The sequence below is a fragment of the Schistocerca serialis genome, chromosome 2 (assembly GCF_023864345.2).
Source record: "Schistocerca serialis cubense isolate TAMUIC-IGC-003099 chromosome 2, iqSchSeri2.2, whole genome shotgun sequence".
Lineage (NCBI taxonomy): Eukaryota > Metazoa > Arthropoda > Insecta > Orthoptera > Acrididae > Schistocerca > Schistocerca serialis.
The window spans coordinates 806,103,576-806,121,489 of record NC_064639.1 but is presented as its reverse complement, the minus strand read 5'-3'; the positions used below and the strand labels follow the sequence as shown (position 1 = coordinate 806,121,489).

Genomic DNA, 17,914 nt, shown 5'->3' with positions numbered 1-17,914 from the left:
ATTATATAATCCAGCTGGCATCTTCCCGTGTCTCCGTGTCTATTCCAAAAATACCATCTCCTCTTGTGGATCTTTAACAGCCCCGGATCTACGATATTTCCGAACCAGGGCAGAAATCTGATAGCTCCCCCCCCCCCCCCCCATCACTGCTCCACATCGAGCCTTTCAGATAGGACGTGAAAAATTTAAATAAAATCTTTTCAAAAATATGCTCATTTTCTAGCGCAAATCTTTCTGAGGAATTTTATGTATAAAACATTTATGTTCGAGGAAATGTAAGGCATCTTATTTGGTCTTAAGTGTGCCAAAGAGCAGCACCACACCTCTTCACACAATAATCTTCTGTCGCAAGTCACTATAGTGCGCTCTGTGGAATTCAAACTTGTATATTTTACAAGGGAAGCCATCCAACATTTATTCAGGACAGTGGAAATTAAAATGTCTTGATGTGCCTCTCCTTCTTCCAGTCGACCGGTTTGACATCCTACTCACTTTAACCCGGCTTGAGTGAGGTCGGGTATGTCATACCCGAGGTGTTCTGAAGCGCTGATTATTGAATGTCATTGTTGCCACACAACTCTTGCTGTCACAGTGGCTGGAGGTAAGGGAGAGGAAGCAAGATGCAATGTTGAGTTTACTGTTACGCCAGCATCTCGTAGAACAGACAATAACTTCCTCCTAGGAACCCGGTCATATGCCTTTTCTAGATCTATAAAGCATAGATACAATTCCCTGTTCCACTCATAACACTTCTCCATTATTTGCCGTAAGCTAAAGATCTGGTCCTGACAACCCCTAAGAGGCCTAAACCCACACTGATTTTCATCCAATTGGTTCTCAACTAGTACTCATACTTTCCTTTCAACAATTCCTGAGAAGGTTTTACCCACAACGCTGATTAAAGAGATACCTCTGTTGTTGTTACAATCTTTCCTGTTTCCATGTTTAAAGATTGGTGTGATTACTGCTTTCGTCCAGTCTGATCGAACCTGTCCCGACTCCCACGCCATTTTAGTTATCCTGTGTAGCCATTTAAGACCTGACATTCCACTGTATTTGATGAGTTCCGACTTAATTTCATCCACCCCAGCCGCTTTATTGCACTGCAGTCTATTGACCATTTTCTCCACTTCCTCAAATATGATCCTATTTCCATCATCAATCCTATCCCATTGTACATCGAACGGTGCCAGAAAAATTTGAAGAACTATCCATGGGCATGAACGTTCTTGTATTCCGCCCTCTATGGCCTCCATCACCTCCCCCCCCCCCTTTCCCGCTCCAAAGAGCACCCACTTAATGCTACTGAATATTTAGGGGGGAGGAGGGTGCGTGCCTCGGACCCAGCTCCTACTAACATACAAGAGGGTAGCTGAGTGTTTAAAAAGAGCTCCTGAATGCAAATGGTGTGTCGTGAATCACCGCCGTTAACAGAGATATGTGTTACTATAAAGAGGCGGTTAGTTGCGGTGTTTAAGGTCACGTTACGTCGCCGGAACCGTCAATGGCAGTAGGTGGCTATTGGAGAGCGGAAGCGCCGGAGAGGAGGTCGGGGCTCGCGGTGCGGAACGCTGAATGGGCCGCCGCCGCGACCTGCGTGGGTGCGCGTGACGGGCGGCGGGGGCGGTCCGCGGCGGCACGCGAGGCCGCCGTACATAAGGCGCGCCGCGCCGCCGCCGGCGCCACTGACGCGAACGTAGACACCGACGACATGTGGACCCCTCTCCGCCTCTCCGCCTGTGCGGCCCTCCTGCTGCTCCTGGTTGCTGCCGCCCAAGCCTGGGACGTCAACATGGTGAGTACCTGATTACCAAAAACTACACTACTGGCCATTAAAATTGCTGCACCAAGAAGAAATGCAAATTCATTCCACAAATATATTACACTAGAACTGACATGTGATTACATTTTCGCGCAATTTGGGTGCATAGATCCTGAGGAATCAGTACCCACAACAACCACCTCTGTCCGTAATAACGGCCTTCATACGGCTGGGCATGAGTCAAATAGAGCTTGGATGGCGTGTTCAGGTACAGCTTCCCATGCAGCTTCGACATGATACAACAGTACCTCAAGAGTAGTGACTGGCGTATTGTGGAGAGCCAGTTACTCGGCCACCATTGACCAGATGTTTTCAGTTGGTGAGGGATCTGGAGAATGTGCTGGCCAGGGCAGCAGTCGAACATTTTCTGTATCCAGAAAGGCCCGTACAGGACCTGCAACATGCGGTCGTCCTTTATCCTACTGAAATGTGGGGTTCCACAGAGATCGAATGAACCGTAGAGCCACGGTTCGTAACACATCTGAAATGCTACGTCCACTGTTCAAAGTGCCGTCAATGCGAAAAAGAGGTGACCGAGACGTGTAACCAATGGCACCCCAAACCATCACGCCGGGTGATATGCCAGTATGGCGATGACGAATACACGCTTCCAATGTGCGTTCACCGCGATGTTGCCAAACACGGATGCGACCATCATGATGCCGTAAACAGAACCTAGATTCATCCGAAAAAATGACGTTTTGCCATTCGTGCACTCAGCTTCGTCGTTGAAGACACCATCGCAGCCGCTCCTGTCTGTGATGCAGCGTCAAGGGTAACCGCAGCCATGGTCTCCGAGCTGATAGTCCATGCTGCTGCAAACGTCGTTGAACTGTTAGTGCCGATCGTTGTTGTCTTGCAAACGTCCCCATCAGTTGACTCGGGGATCGAGACGTGGCTGCACGATCCCTTACAGCCATGCGGATAAGATGCCTGTCATCTCGACTGCTGGTGAGACGAGGCCGTTGAGATCCAGCACGGCGTTCCGTATTACCCTCCTCAATCCACCTATTCCATATTCCATATTCTGCTAACAGTCATTGGATCTCGACCAACGCGAGCAGCAATGCCGCTATACGATAAACCAAAATCGCGATAGGCAACAATCCGAGCTTTATCAAAGTCGGAAACGTGATGGTACGCATTTCTCCTCCTTACACGAGGCATCACAACAACGGTTCCCTAGGCAACGCCGGTCAGCTGCTGTTTGTGTATGAGAAATCGGTTGGAAACGTTTCTCATGTCAGCACGTTGTAGGTGTCGCCACCGGCGCGAACCTTGTGTGAATTCTCTGAAAAGCTAATCATTTGCATATCACAGCATCTTCTTCCTGTCGGTTAAATTTCGCGTCTGTAGCACGTCATCTTCGTGGTGTAGCTATTTTAATGGCCAGTGGTGTACCTCCCGAGTCGGACGGCCAGTAGGGACAAGTCGTCATTCGATAGCAGCACTTGTCCGCGTTGTGTTTCCTAGGTATTTCTTCACCAAACAGGGTGAGTTCGAACTCTATCGACAAACTCTCTCAAGCTGACCTGCGATGTTTGCTGTGTCTTTTGAATCGAGGAACGCGTCGTCTCCAAAAGTTTGTTCTAGGAACGCAAGGTTAGAATATCCGGTAGTAAAGACCACATTTTAGGCCAAAAATTGGCATACATGTCATTCATGAACCTATTCATCTTTTGATCTGCAGCTCCCTGTATTGGCCGTCTTTGCAGTTAAAATTTTCGGGATGTGAGGTCCACCAGTTAGGCAAAACACCGTTTTTCTCAGTACCCAAACATATTTTGGCACCACTGTGCCATCATCAGTGGGTTTTATTAAATTTTAACATGTATTTTCTGGACCATTTTTGTGTTAATTATTACAGGTAGCTTGTCATCTGCAACCAAACGATGTTGATGAGAAAGTTTTTTATTTTTCTGAGAGTTAACCTATCTTCTAGAGTGTAATTTAGTGTTTCGCGATGTGTTCGCGCCTATTTTCGTATTTACTTACGTTTTCGTGTGGCAAGCACTTCCATTCTCAGCATCATGCTGAGATGTTGTGATGCATACGTAGCTATAACAAGTATTTTCCACAAATAACATAGTATGAAATAATGAAAAGTATCATATTTTTAACGAAATGCGGTAAAACCGACTCTGTGTTCCAACACACTTAATATATTTGATGTACCTAAAATTAAACGCAGTTTTAACAGTAAATATAACAATGTTAATAATCTCATTTAGTAATTCCAGTAAGTAAGCATATGAAATACCCCGCAGTTCGCAAGTAACTATTTTCCAGTTACGTGCATTGGCATTTCAGTGTCAGTTCGTCTTCTCTCCAAACTGGACAGGCTAGAAACTTTCCGTACATAGAATTTGTTCGTACGAACGGTAAATATTCTCACTAGCTGATAATCGTGATGATACGTGAGGCGTACTTCTCGGTAACGTTTATCATTCGTTTGCTGTAGCCATCCTCTAACTGCAGATGACCTTCACAGAAGGAAGAGATACTAGAAATTGCACCGCCATGTTAATCAGCATATCCAAAGAACCGTTACGTTCCACCTTTTATTTTGCAGTGATGCACTTAGCAGATTTTATGGATGGGAGGTACTGGAAAATCAGATCTTCTGATGGAGTGATAGTACCATTACAGTCTGACGACAGCATAAGGCGTCTACATCATTCACGAGTGGCGCACTGAAAGAACGACATTGTACGAGCTCTAATTTCTCTGATTTTCCCGTTGTGGTCAATGCGCAGCATTTATGAGGAATGAAATTGTGTGTCACCTCACCATTCTTGGAATGTACCTTCCTGAAATTTTAACAGTAACCTTCTCCGTGGTGCAAAACGCCTCCCTATAGTTTACTGAACATCTCCGTAATGTTCCTGGGCTTACTATAGGAGCCCGTCGCAAAAAGAGCTGCTCTTCTTTGGATCTTCTCCATCTATTAATCTTACCTGGTGCAAGGCCCACACTGATAAACATTACTCAAGAATAGGTCTAACTAGTGTTTCGTCAGCCACTTCTTTCACGGATGAATTAGATCTGGTGATGTACCCTTCTTGTAGGCAAAATAATCGTTCGCAAACAGCCTCGCAGGGCTTCTGGCATTATCCAACACGTTATTTATACATATTTATGTCTTTATAACGCTCTGTTGTGGTACTTGCTTAGTTACTTTTATATCTAATGACTTCCCAACATTAAGAACCACGTGGTGAGTGCAATCTTGAATCAAGACGTATATCTGACCCATATCTGGCAAGCTTGTATTTTGTTCACTAAACAACAATACGAAATTGTATCAAATGCAAGTAACACGGATCAACTTGGGCACCATTGCCTATGGTTCTCTGCATCTCACAGACAAAGAGAGCGAGCTAAATTTCAGAAGGTACCTGTTTACGGAATACACGTTAACTACTACAGAGAGATTTTCATTCTCCAAAATGATCACATTATTTGAACATAAATTGGATCCCATAACTATATATAACACAAATATGTCAGCGGCACATGCCTTTAGACATGTACATCCCTCTGAATACTCTTCCTAAAAATGGGAATGACTGGCAATTTCTTTGCAATCGCTTGATATCCTCATTGCTCCAGCTATCTTCTATACACTGTTGGTATAAAGGAAGCAAGTTCTTTCGCATAATCTAAATAGCTATGTTATCAGCTCCTGATACACTTCCACCGATGGACGATTACAGTTGATTTACTACTCCAGTATCTGTCAATATCTGTTAGTTCCATGTTTGTGATGTCATTGAAACGAGGAGCTGTATAACAGTTTTCTGCAGTGCAGACATAGATACAAGGATCGCCAGTGTTCAAAAGAAATTCAGAATATTGGGAACGAATATTGATCTAGGTATTGACAAAATTATGAAATACGCAGGAAATTAGAAGCAATCTTATTTTATGAGGGCTGAATGAAAAGTAATGCCTCCACATTCGTTAATTGGGTTTGGATGGGGATATTTTAATAAATCAAATGCAGAAATAATCCTTAGAATGTGATCTTTAATTACCAATATTCACTTTTCCACATAATCACTAGCCAATTAGATACATTTCTGCCAACAATGAACAAGTTTTCTGAAGTCATCACGGAAGACATCGACACTCTGCTTCCGCAACCACAGTCTCAGTTCTCTCAACGTCTTCATCAGAAGCGTAATAATGTCCCTGCAGACCATCTTTAAATTATCGGGAACAGATGAAAGTCAGACGGTGCTAAATCAATCTGTCAAAATCTGGCCTATGAAACTCGGTGGTTGCTGTCACAGGACATCCAACTCTTCGTTTGTCATTCACGTCAGATGTTCCAGCCTCAATAACTCGCCCAACGATGCACAGTACTCACATCAACACAATCACCATAAACTGCTTTCAGTCTCTGATGCATCATCTCTTTTGGGGTGACACCTTCTGCTGTCAATAATTCAATGACTACACGTTGCTTAAATCGCATTGACCGACCGCCTGGGCAGGGTTCCATACTTTACACTGTAACAACACAACCGTTCAATGCTAAAGCTTCCCACCAGCCGGAGCTGTAGAGAAAAGACTACGGAACAAGCCAGTGCCCGCTGCATACCAATGCTGCCAACTGTTGAAGAGTTAAGAAGGTGGAGGCGTTACTTTTCAGTCAACCCTCGTACTTTATCGCAAGTCTCTCATACTGTGAACGGTTCTAAGTGAGTTTAGGCACAGATTTTTGTTAGCCCAATAATATAAATGATAAGCAAACTGGTAGACTATTATCATTAACCTATTAACCTGTAACTGTTGTAGGAACACGAACATATTCTGGGTTCGAAAAGCGATTTTGTCTAATAGAAAACGACGTTTTGAATTCTGCCTATTAGAAAATCCTGAATCCAGTCACAAATCTGATCCGATAAATAGTAAGTTCGTATTTTGCTCACTAAGCGAAAGTGCTGAAATGTATCGAATACCTTCCAGAAATCAAGGAACACGACATCCACCTGGGCTCCATTATCTATCATCAACATGTAGTTTCACGATCCCAAAATACGTTCTGAGTTCAAAAAAATTAGTACTGATTTCGTGCGCTTCATGTGAGATGCAAATAGTGATTTTTGCACATGACACGCAAACCATGGTCAAAAACGAACGAGCGTACTCGTATTCTGTGGTCTATATTTGCAAGTATACGTTCTGCACCTTTCCACGCTGTCGTCTGTTAACAACAAGTGAAGGACACGCCAAGTATCTTCAGAAAAACGTCAGTGACACTAGAAACTCTTAAATAAAAGATCGTAATATGCCCTTCGATATTCAAGGTCATCCAAAACAAAAGTAGCGTCAGGAGTGCCTCATAGAAACGTTTTGAAACTGATTTAGTTCTCACTATGCATTGTGAGCTACGTCAGGGTATCAGAATAGCACAGGCGCTCTTAGTGACAGACAGAAGTGCTTCAGACCGAAATTGCTGAAGGCGAAGAATCGCATGACGTACTGTTGACAGTTCATGCGTGAGTAGACGGATAGAAGGTATACGCCAGTTAACTTTGTTATTTTAAAAGGAACTATGCCGTACATGAGTTCCAAATATCATTTACTAGTGTGATAAGGTCAGTGATACTTCACAACCCTGACGAAAAATTGCAGAATAAAAAGGAGTTCAAAACTGAAACCCTTTTGTAGTTCTTGCGAAAGGCTGAGAGACGCACCATCCGAATGCTATAACACTTTCGGTAGAAAGTCAGTCCCCTCGGCAATTAAGTTGTAGATGTACTGTGGACGTTGGAAGTGCCAACTGAGAGCTCTGTTTCCTGCCAACAATTTGATTGATGTCCTGCCGCCCTTCACACCATAAGCAGAAAAGAAGGTTCAGCATAGCGAACAGAGATATTTTTTAGCCTCTACGGATGTGTAATGATGATTATCCGGTATCCACATGACGACCTGATATGACAGCGGGGCCTGAAGACGGTGTAATGTAACATCGAAATCGATTGCAAATAAAATAAGATCTATAACTGCAGCTGGCGCTCCACGATCTGTCGAAAGACAGATTTACAGAGGTTGTACCGAAAGAAGTGCAATCGGTACCGCTAATTAGTGTAGTTACATAGTGAAGCTCTTATTACAACTTGTGGTAGTCGAGAAAAAAAGAACTGTCAACAGCACGTCATGTGATTCTTCGCTTTCAGCAATTTCGGTCTGAAACACTCCTGTCTGTCACTAAGAGCACCTCTGCTAAATCAGTATTGGTCTGAAACTGTATCACAATCACTCAGTTATAGCATCAGTTTTTTTTTCTTTCTTGGCTATTTGCATATAAAAAATGGAATACTTATGACTACCGATGCTACCCCTAGTCCATTGATTTAGGGTCAAAATTGTACAGTCAGTAGATGATACAGGTACTAAACTAAGTATTTAGAGATGACGAACCAATAGTCGGGAATGAGCATTTCGTGTTGTATCAGGTCTTGAATAAGCAGTATGCGTGAGACACGTGATTTTACATGCTCACATTTCATAACGTGTGCCTCCGCAGCAGAACGGTTGCAAACGAGCAATTAATTTATAGTACAAAGAATGAAAGCGACTTCTATGGAAAAGGCTTTTGAACAAAAACTTATAAAAAAGTGGATTATGTACCACCCTCTTAAGAAGACGAAGAAGTTTTGGTTATAAGACACGGAAGATTTTTACTTGAGTTTAATGAAGAAGAATTTAGTTAATTAGAAAAAAAGGAGCGTGTCTAACTGTCATGCGAAGAACCCGTCTTCAATTCCCAGTTCTGCCCGGTACGTTTCCTCGGAGGGACGAATGGAATGGGTTCCACTCAAATTCGCAATACCAATGGAGAAACTACTTGAATGAAAACAAGCTGATCCAAGGTCCAAAAAGCAGACAACAACCTGGAGGACGGTGCGCTGGTCCAATTCTCCTTCACACCGCATCCGTATGGCGCCAAGGAACAGAGGATAATACGACAGTTCCCTGGACTCAACATAGAGTTTAGTCTCTTTTAAATATCTTACAAAAAACAACTGTCTGCTGAATCGACGTTGATGGCGCTACTTTGCAAACCAAAACGAAACTATCTGCGGTTTATCCACTGTAGAGTTTAACACGTTTTCCAGGATGGAGCTGTACTCATTACACGAACTTGCTGACAAACTTCTAACCTATGGTGCAGCAGGATGTACTGACTAAAAAACCGAATGAATGCATAGATCAAAGTTTCACAGTAGGTAGCACCCATAGTGAAAGAAGTTTATCATCGTAGACAGAAATTTACGAGAAACTATGTAGTTGAAGCCACAAGGATGGGCTGGGCTCTCGACAGAGAACAGTTCTCATGGTAGAATTTGAGAGAATGATGCTAGATTGCGTCGGAGTAGATTGATCGATTAGCACCTGTTAACTAGTCTGTAATACGTCCACTTCGAGGAAAACGGTCGGAGGGTATTGATGCAGCAGCAGTTACATCCCCACCTCAACCAACGCGTGCAAGTCGTCGTCTTCTTCTTCTTTCTTTCAAGAATTCCAGCCTCCTTCCACTTTTCTTCGGTAGGCCTTTTGGTATGTAGGATCTTGCCAGTGTTGGAAGTCGAATTTCCTCCCCCACCCATATGATCTTCTCATTTTGCCTGTATTCGATTATGTTGTCTTTCATGACAAAGATGTTTAGTTTCTGACGAATATATTCATTCCTTATTCTGTCCTGTCTTGTACATCCCTTCATAGGTTTTAAATATCTCATTTCTGATACTTGTATATGATGTTGTTCGTTTTTCGTTTACCCATGCTTCGCTACCACATATTAAACTATGGACTGCTGCTATTCTATAAAACTTTATCGAAGTCTCTTTACGAAACTTCCTGGCAGATTAAAACTGTGTGCATGACCGAGACTCGAACTCGGGACCTTTGCCTTTCGCGGGCAAGTGCTCTACCATCTGAGCTACCGAAGCACGACTCACGCCCGGTCTCACAGCTTTACGTCTGCCAGTATCTCGTCTCCTACCTTCCAAACTTTATCAGCGCACACTCCGCTGCAGAGTGAAAATCTCATTCTGGAAACATCTCTTTACGAACTTTATAAACTATAATGTTCTTCTTATTATTCCACAAATTAGTCCATGGGGCCTTCTTACTCATCTGTTCCTTAACTTCAACGTTTCTTCATGTGACATATCACAATTCACAACCTAGATACTTAAAAGACTTGTTTAGTCTATTATTTTTTCAACAATGACAATCTTAGTTTTTATACAATGTTTTCCCGTGACTGCCATTATTTTGCTTTTGGTTGCCGAGATCTTCAGATTATGTTTATTGTCGATTTGGCCAAGTCTGTACACTAGGATCTGCAGTTCATCTTCTCTTTTCCCAAAGATTACCTGGTCATCCACAAATAAAGGAGTGCTAAAACTTTTCTTATAAACTACTTTAAAACTACGAGGGTGAGTCAAATGAAAACCTTAAATTTGTAATAACAAATCGAAATTTCGCGCTGTTATCCTGCATGTTGCTAAGTGTGCTACAAACAGCATTCAGAATGCCCTGTATGTGGCACCACAGTGCAGATGCACACGTAGCATCAGAGTATCAGTATAAAGATGGCCGCCCCTCTTGCGACTTGCACCAGGGAAGAACAGCGTTCTGTTATTCGGTTTTTGCGTATTGAAGGTGTGAAACCTATTGAAATTCAGCGACGTATGAAGGTTCAGTACGGTGATGCATGTTTGTCACAGTAGCAAGTCTACGAATGGAGTAGGAAGTTCGCAAATGGTGTGACTTCAGTGGAAAATGCTCCTCGTCCAGGTCAGGCATAACGAGCTGTGAGTCCACAGAACATTGAAGCAGTTGAAGCCATAGTGAAGGAAAACCGACGAGTGACACTGAATGACACTGCAGCATGTTTAGAAAATAAGCATGTGTCAGCACACCATATTGTGCATGATGTGCTCCAGTTTCACAAAGTGTCTGCAAGACGGGTGCCACAGCAGCTGACTCCGAAATGAGAGAACGACATGTTGTGAAGAACTTCTTCGGTGCTTTGAACGAGAAGGTGATGGTTTCCTTGCAAGAATCGTTACTGGGGACGAAACCTGGGTTCACTTCCAACAACTGGAAACGGAGAGGGCAAGGAAGGAACGGCTATTGCCCCGTGCTAATCCATACATCAAATAGGCATCTGCCAACTCCGAATTTGTAAACATTGCACTGACTGCAAAACCACTCTCTGAACTCTAACCTGTTGATGCTATGTACTGATGTGCATGATGCTAGTACTGTAGAGCAATGAGTCGCATGTCAACACAAGCACCGAAGTCAACATTACCTTCCTTCAATTGGGCCAACTGGCGGTGAATCGAGGAAGTACAGTACATACTGACGAAACTAAAATGAGCTCTAACATGGAAATTAACCGTTTCCGGACACATGTCCACATAACATCTTTTCTTTATTTGTGTGTTAGGAATGTTTCCTGAAAGTTTGGCTGTACCTTTTTGTAACACCCTGTATTTTTCCAGTTAACTTCGCTAACCGTACCACAATCCGATTAAGCTTTATTACATGTTCGTGCAACGACTATTCCGTGCTATTTTGAGAATAGAACTTGGGCGGCTGTTAACCAGGGACAGCATAACTGGCCCTTAGTAGTATTGCATTCTGTCAAAAAATGTTGGTCAAAATTTCATTTTCTAGGATACATCGAGCAGATAATATGTAATCGTTCTTCCTGTTATTCCTGTTAGTGGTTTATTTCTGAACTTTTTATCTGAATCTATGAATTTCACTAATAATTATAACAACGCTGTCAATGGCACGCGCAATCAACCACATAAACCAACAGCGATTGGCATTCACCAGTCGGGGTTTATTCGGCTCAGCTCGCATAGCCCCTTTTGTCTGTGGGAATTTTTTTTATTTCTAGATGCGATGGAGATTCCCTGGCAGAGACGTTATGTACACTATGCATGCATTCAAAAATCAGCTTATGATTCGACGGAAATCAACTTAGAATGTGTTCAAAAATGTTCAAAAACCAACAGGCATGCGTTTCAAAATCAATCGAACAATAGATAGACCAATGTGCGCAGGTTGTTAGGCACTTTGTGAAACAAGGTGTTTTTCAGCAAGAATAAGAATTTGGCGCTCCCTGAAAATGCAGCCCATGGCTCGTACGCCGGTTTTCCCGCCCCCCTCCCCTCCCCACAGATCTGGGCCAGACAAACAGTGCTCATAGAAAGTTCCTAATGAGCCAGGATTGGAGACTAATTTCACGCCATGCTAATGTCAATCAGTTTAAATAACGATGGGAATTGTGCTGTCATGAATGCGGGTTCATAACCAATTTCCAAGAGAACACTGGAAAGACAACTGCATTCAGTGGACATTTGAATTTGGGTGCCTCACAAAGAGCTGAACATCTTAAATGAGCCAAATAATGCTGGAACTGTATTGTGACTGATTAGAGATGTGTAGTGTGGTCTGATGAGGCACAATTTTGCACCTCTTTAAATAATGCAAGGCTTCGAGCACGGCTCAAGTGTTTAACCTGCAGTGTATGGAGGGTGTAGTATAGGCTGAAGGTGGTTCGGTTCGGTGATGTCTTCCTGATTTTTTTTTTTTTTTTTTTTTTTTTTATTTGACTTGATCCCACTCATTCCGGTTACCAGGAACATGAACCAGGATGTTTATATTTCAACATTAGCGATGACCGAGTAGTACGCTCTCCTTTACATCTCCATGATAAGTACACTATGGATGCTCTCGTCTTCGAAGCTGACAACAGTTCTGTTCACAAGGTTGCACGCATACATACCCAATCACATCTAGACTGGCTCCCTAAATCGCCTGATCTTAATCCTATAGGAAATATCTGCGAATGTTAAACAGCAAGTGAACATAGAAATCAGTTTTCTCGCGATTTGGTAGCTCTCTGGTATCTAATCACCAATGCTTTGCTCCAGTTAAATATGGTGTACATGATCAGTTATAGATGTCACTGTATTGGAGAGAAAGTGCTACAGATAATGTGACTATACAGTCGACGTACACTGAGTTTGCAAAAGTCGTTGGGATAGCGATATGCACATACATAGATGGTAGTAGTATTGTGTACACAAGGCATAAAAGGGCAGTGCAGTACATTGGTGGAGCTGTCATTTGTAATTAGATAATTCATGACACTGATAATTAACAGACTTTGAACGCGGAATTGTAGTTGGATCTAGACATATTAGACATTCCGTTTCAGAAATTGTTAGGGAATTTAGTATTCCAACACCCACAGTGTCAGGAGTGTGCCAAGAATACCAAATTTCAGGCACTAACTCTCACCAGAGAAAACGGCCTTCACTAAACGACCGAGACCAGTGGCATTTGCATAGAGTTGTCAGTGCTAACAGACAAGCAACACTGCATGCTACATGAAACAATGCGGAAATCAGTGTGGGGTGTATGACTAATGTTAGTATCCATTGTGTTGAAATACAGTGTTAAGGGGCTATGCAGCAGATGACCGACACAGTACCTTTGCTAACAGTATGACATCACCGCCTGCAGTGCTTCTCGTGGGCTTGTAACCATATCAATTGGACCACACACTACCAGAGTATGGTGGCCTGGTCAGATGAGTCCCAATTTCAGCTAGTAAGAGCTGACAGTAGGGTTCAAATGTGTCGCAGACCCAATGAAGCCATGGACCAAAGTTGTCAACAAGGCACTGTGCAAGATGGTAATGGCTCCATGATGGTGGGGACTGTGCTTACACGGAATGGGCTGGGTTCTCTGTTCCTACTAAACCAAACATTGACTGGAAATGGTTACGTGTGGCTAGACCATTTGCAGTCGTTCATGAACTTCATACTCCCAAAGATGGACTTTTTTTAGGGATAACAACGTGCCATGTCAGCATGCCACAGTTGTATGCGATCGGTACGATGAATATTCTGGACAATTCCAGTGCATGATTTGGCCATTCAGATCGCCATACATGAATCCCATCGAATATTTATGGGACGTATTAGAGTGGTCAATTTGGGCACAAAATCCTGCACTTGGCAACACTTTCACAATTATGGATGGCTACAGAGGTACTATGGCTCAATTTTTTTTGCAAGGGACTTCCAATGCTGCACTAAGCTGGGCAAAAGGAGGTCCAACATGATACTAGGAGGTATCCCATCACTTTTTTCACCTCACTGTATGTTGCAATGGTTGTAGGAGTGATTAGTTAATTAATCAAGTTCAGAATGGACAAGATGAAGGTTATCAGCACATGGCTGCCCCATGCATGTGGCAATAGTGAAGGCACAGAATTTTGCACTTACTCTATGCTGAGGTTCTATTGTGAATACCTAAGATTTGGAGAAAATTATAACCATAAGCATCAACTGCCACAAGCCCAATGTGTAACAACTGTCTGTTTCATGGGCATCAGTGTGGCACAGTAAGTTGGTTAGTTCAATGATCCATAGATCATTTGCATGATAAAATTTAATTACCTGGAACAAGTCATTTTATATTCATACAGCGAATTAAATTGTAAATATGGCTACATTCTGAACATGTGTAAGCATTTTTAATACACAGATGTGAGTTAGTAATTCCTATTCACAACATTACCACAACAGCTGTTCTTCTACGGAATAGAAGGAGTTTTCAAGGAGAAATTTGTTTACTTTTCTTTAAAATTTTAATTTGCTGTCAGGCATTTTATATCACTGGGTCAGCTATCAAAAATTTTAGTTGCAGTAGTGCACTCTTCTGTGCTAAACATGACAGTAATGTGGAGTAATTACTGTCATTTTTTCCTCTGCTATTGTAATTATGTAGATTATTGTTCATTGTGGACTGAAGAGGATTATTTACAATGAACTTCATGAGGGAATGACTGTGCAGCAGTAGTCAGAATGCCAAACTTAAACAAAGTCACCACAGGTCAGTGTTGCATGTTACCGTTACTGCGTGTTTTTGAACAATGAAGACTTACTTTATTAAAGATGGGCATTCCACATGACATTACTGAAAGAAAATATACAAAATATGACTATGTACTGATTTTTATCCCCTCAAGATTTGCAATGATTGTAAATGCAAATGTTGCTGAACTAAGCTGTTTCAAGAATTCCAAAATGCACTTTGTCCTGTTTAAATTTTCATCAACATGAACACCTAAGAATTTTGAAGTTTCCACCCTATTTATTATTTCTTCACCAAGTGTTACACTTAACATTGGTGTAGTCTCCCAAGATGGGCAGTACTGAATATGTTTTGTCTTTTTAAAACTTGGCATGAGAGCATTTGCAGAAAACCAGTTAATGACACTTTTAAGAACAATGTTTACCATTTAATCCGTTGCTGTATGTATGCACAGATTGATTACTATAGTAGTATCATCTGCAAAAAGAACTCATTTTGCCTGATTATATCAGGAGCAACATCATTTGTGGATATGAGGAACAGCAGACCTAAGACTGAGCGTTTGGGAACACTATAGGTGATATCTTCCCAGTCACAATAGTATCCCTGGGCTACATTGGTTGAATTACTAAGTACAACTCTATTATGTACAAACAAATTCCAGGAAGACCTCAATGATCAGAAATTAATCACATCATTCACTATAGATACCAGTACAGAATACTTACATGAACATCAGATTTCTTCCAATTACTAATGGCAGTTAAAGTGCACCCAGGAACTTTAGTAAAATGGACCCAGAAACTGAAAACTACCCATACTTCCAGGATGAGAGAGTATTAAGCTAAGAGAAATGTTCACAGGATTAAGTGGTACATGGTCCAGTGTAGGCCTAAATGCAGAATAATATAGACATTGTGATATCCAGCCACAAATAATGGTATTTCAGCTCTCACAATTACATTTTAATCTCCATTGGTGAAAGTTCACTTAGCCACAGATTTTAATATATCCTACACAGGCCAGCATGAATGAAATATGTTCTCAGGTTGAATAAACCAAACAGGTAACTAACATTAATCACCTCTGTCAATTACTCATTGCTAGATGCCATGAATTAAATCTCCCTTTAAAACAAACAGCATCTAACAAACACTGTCTCGTTGGAGACTTATAGCTCACACATATCTGTTAGATACTTTTCTATTTCTATAATTGTATCAATCAATAAGAGCTTGCTATTCCTCTAATGTGGAACTACCCTTATGAGATCAGTCCCACATCTCTGTGTAAATTGCACTATTCTTTCTACTATGATGACTGTGTACTCATTGACTTGTAGTCTGAAAACCACTGTTAAGTGCTGCCAGATGGTACTTCCCACTGTACCAGTTATCAGGGCTTGTTTCCATTCTGTTTGCATAAGGAGCATGGGAAGAATGAATGCCTAAATGCCTCTCTATGCACTGTAATTAGCTAATCTTATAGTTCCCAACCCAACTGAAGTCAGACATAGGCATTTTATTAGCTTATTACTAGATTCATCATTTAAAACTGGATCTTGAAACACTCATAATCTTACCCTCCCTCACATCACCAGCTAGTTTTCACTCTCTTCACAATTGACTGGTTTCATAAGCTAAGACAGGGGTAAGATTTACAAATAAACTTTTTTTTACTTATCTTCTTTTCTTGTAGTTGGCTCCAGTTTGTCATGTCTGGGGTTGATTCTTGAGGCTGAAATTTTTGACATTGTTGGTTCCAAATGACATGATAATGTTTAACTAAGCCTGCTTAATGATTTCTGTTTTTATAAATTTTAATATGTCACATTCTTCTACATCACACCATTTTTACAATTTCCACTTCTATATCACCACAAATCACATTGTTGTTGCCAAACATAAAAACACATCTGATCTCATCAGAGGCATTCCCACTATTAACTTATTCTGAAGTACGACCAATATTCCAAAGAGTTTGCAGAACTAATAGAGTTTACAAACTTTCTTGACAAAGGAAGAATCTTCACCAAGTTATATTATTATTTTATAAATGAGATCAGAAATAAATTTAATAAATATTGTCAGATTGTGCAATTAATAACAGGAATATTAAATGTGCCAAATATTTCATAATTTCAAATGTTTCTAAAAGAAAAGTAATTTTAAGTGTACATATAGAGTTAGTACATATTGATTGTAACAAAGTTATTCCTTTTTATACATTTTAGCCTGAAATATACCACATCGTATAGAAAATCATATGAAATTCTTTTAGTTAAACAGCTAATATTAACCTATACAAGATTCAAAAATATTTTTGGTATCGATTACTTCTGTTGAATAAAGGTAATATTAGAGGATGGGCTCCCTTTACAACTGTAAGTAGATTTTCACTAAATAGCTAAGCCTCTGCCAGTTTAGCTTTTCCAGCATCTCCATAATTCTCTCTCATGCATCAGACAAATCTGTGGCCATTTGTTGTGCCCTTCTTTGTGTATGTTCAGTATCTCCTGATAGTCATATATGTCATGGGTACCACACACTTCAGCAATGTTTCAAGATGAGTCATAGTCATACTAGTTTTTTTTATACACAATCTTGTCTGCAGACTGACTGAATTTTCATAATATTCTGCCAACATACCAAACCCTGTCATCCTGAATGTGCTACAACTGAGTGTATGTCATCATTCCATTTCATACCCCAACCAGTTGTTTTGTATTGTATGAGCCAATCAATTCTATCTGTGGCTCATTGAGAATTTAGTCATAGGATACTACCTTTTTTCATCGTGTTTACTGCAAAATTTAATATTTCTGAACATTTAAAGCAAGTTACCAATCTTTACACCACTGTAATATCTCATCAAGATCTAACTGAATGTTTGTGCAGCTTTTTCAGACAATATTTCATTGTAGATAACAGTGTCATCTGAAGGAAGTCTGAGGCTACTATCAATATCGTGTGCACCTCATTATTATACAACATGAACAATAAGTTTCCCAACAGATTTCCCTTGTGCCATGCTTGCAATTTCTTCTGTCTGTCAATGACTCTCCATTCTAAATAATGTGCTGTGTTCTCCCTGCCAATAAAACCTCTATCCAGCCACAAATTGTGCTTGATTCCTCATACAGCTATACTTTTAGTAATGAGCATA

At 41.1% G+C, this 17,914-nt stretch overlaps 1 protein-coding gene across 1 annotated transcript in view; it reads left to right on the top strand.

Moving 5' to 3' along the window:
- The first annotated feature begins 1,679 nt into the window (after positions 1 to 1,679).
- Positions 1,680 to 17,914, top strand: part of LOC126455717 (general odorant-binding protein 83a-like) — a 42,636-nt gene continuing 26,401 nt past the window's right edge. Inside the window, exon 1 of the mRNA XM_050091486.1 lies at positions 1,680 to 1,795. Coding sequence (XP_049947443.1) covers positions 1,712 to 1,795 — 84 coding nt within the window. The 5' untranslated portion in view covers positions 1,680 to 1,711. The remainder of the gene's footprint in view (positions 1,796 to 17,914) is intronic.